Source organism: Habropoda laboriosa, unplaced genomic scaffold (assembly GCF_001263275.1).
Source record: "Habropoda laboriosa isolate 0110345459 unplaced genomic scaffold, ASM126327v1 scaffold57, whole genome shotgun sequence".
In the NCBI taxonomy this organism is placed as follows: domain Eukaryota; kingdom Metazoa; phylum Arthropoda; class Insecta; order Hymenoptera; family Apidae; genus Habropoda; species Habropoda laboriosa.
The window spans coordinates 14,818-16,979 of NW_017100229.1; the positions used below are offsets into that span (position 1 = coordinate 14,818).

The 2,162-nt window shown below is 45.4% G+C and overlaps 1 protein-coding gene across 1 annotated transcript in view; it reads right to left on the reverse strand.

Annotated features, from left to right (window-relative positions):
• Positions 1-2,162, reverse strand: part of LOC108571285 (homeotic protein distal-less) — a 101,791-nt gene that overhangs the window by 2,664 nt on the left and 96,965 nt on the right. The window contains exon 3 of the mRNA XM_017933287.1: positions 1-77. This exon is cut by the window's left edge and continues 83 nt beyond it. Coding sequence (XP_017788776.1) covers positions 1-77 — 77 coding nt within the window. The remainder of the gene's footprint in view (positions 78-2,162) is intronic.

Genomic DNA, 2,162 nt, shown 5'->3' on the forward strand with positions numbered 1-2,162 from the left:
CCGCCTCCGCCGCCCTGCTGCGCTGCCTTCATCATCTTCTTGTATTTACTTCTTCTATTCTGGAACCAGATTTTCACCTGCAACAAAAATCGAACGAACGGTCGGTCAGGTGAAACTCGTTCCGCTGCATGTCAGTAGCTATTGGCGAAAGAGACTAAACGATGGAGTTAATAAAATGCGAAAAAGAAAAAGGGAAAAGGAGAAAAATGGAAGAGACAAGTCAGGTGAAAAAGAAGAAATCGAAGAAGCTACCTACATATGTACATATATACATATACTATATACACCGAGGTTGATGTACTATTTAACGTGGACCGAGACGACGCTGCTGGTCGCCAGAGACCAGCAATTTTCACTGTCTCTGTTGCCGCTGTCCTTCCGTCCGTCAAACATCCGATAATTACAGAGCCCGATATGAATTTCTGCGAGTACGCACCGCGCGTAATGATACACGCTTGTTCGCCTGGCATATATATATTTTGCGAGAGAGAGAGAGAGAGAGAGATGAGGGACGTGTACACACATAGAGAACATATACACAAACTTGTCTGGTTTTATCGAGGATGGTATACGCGACCAGTGCACACATGTCGATGATGAAGGATGATACATTGTGCAGAGTTTGATCGTGTTCGGCCACACTACGAGGAATCTACATAATACGTCGCATCATCTCGAGAATCCTTGCTACCGGGTTGAAGACTTCGGTGGATCGAACAGAGGCAAGCAGCAGCAGAAGAAGAAGAAGAGGGAATAAAGGGGGAAAAAAGAGGAGAGGAACTGCTCGTTTCGTAACTATCGTTTCTTTTGCCTGTCTCTCTACCTACACGCCGCGTGGAACGTCGAGTTCGGCCTGTGCGGCGGATACTAATGCGCGTGTGCCGCTGTTAGGATTGCACATGCGGTATTTTTTTGTGTCTTGGCGCGATCTATACGTGCGCCGCGTGCACGTGACGCGCTGTTCAATCTTACGTAAGCTCCGCTTGGCTAGGCTAGGAACAGACGGCGAAAGAGGAACGTTTCTGTGTTGCTTGCTGTTGTTTCTGTAGCCGAATCGGACGAACGTTGTGTCAGGTTCATCTTGCCCCGGTGAGAGAAAAAAAAGAGGCAGATATGTAGGAAGCAGAGAGGTGCGCAGGTTCTTTTTCCCCTCTCGTTATTAAAGAGAGTCGCTTTAATCGATAGTTGCCTTTTCAGGGAAGTGGAAAGCAGCAACTTTGTATGCAAATTTTTCACGTCAACGTAACTCGATATTTTGATCGGCAATTAACCGGTTACGGTGAAATTAATTAACAGGTGTGCCACATTGAGGCAGGATCGGTCTCGAAATTGTTTTTATTTAAATGGTACGGAGAAGAGGGCAGGTTCGTTGTGTCGCGGCGTTCCAAAATGGAGACGTTCGATCTGATATACAGGGCGTTCCAAAGGTAACGGTCCTTTTATGGAGGATCGTTGATGCGGTATCTAGTATGCAGAAGTTCGTTGAAGATGCAAGTGAAACTGGTGTAGCAGATGTTTCGCATCGATTATTTTTACAAGTTGAGTTCCTCCGGAAGGAGGATTGTGCTCGTGTTAAATGATATATTGCAACAATTATCTGATTAAACGGCAATTTTTTTGTACAATGTTGATATACCGTTTCTTGTTCGCGTTACCTGTGCCACCATTTTTCATACAGAGGACTATCATTTTCAAAGATATCACGCACATAAAATTACGTACGCGACAGGTCGTTGCAATTTTTGACAAGAACATCCGTACAACATAACTACGTATCAATGCAACACTGCAACAATGCAACAAAAGATAGAAAATCAGTTGGACGGTGAAAAATTCAAAGGAAACCATGGTCCTTAAAAAAAAAAAAGAACAGAAGAAGAGTCGACTTTTGCAACGTGAACCCTCCGCGTTGCGTAACCGACAACTAAACTTTGTCTGGCCGGTGTGTTGCTTTCGTCCAGGACTTTTTACGCCGTGGGGCGTCAATCAAAAACCGTACCGGTTGGTTTAATTAACTAAGTCGGCTGCGCGAGGCCGGCGGCAACGATGTCCGAGGGACAAGGTGGCTAGAGAAACGAGTAAGAAAGGGCAGAAAAACACGAAGAAAATAAAACACAAGAGCGACGAGAGGGAGAGAAAGAGAGAGAGAAGGGGTGGGAGAG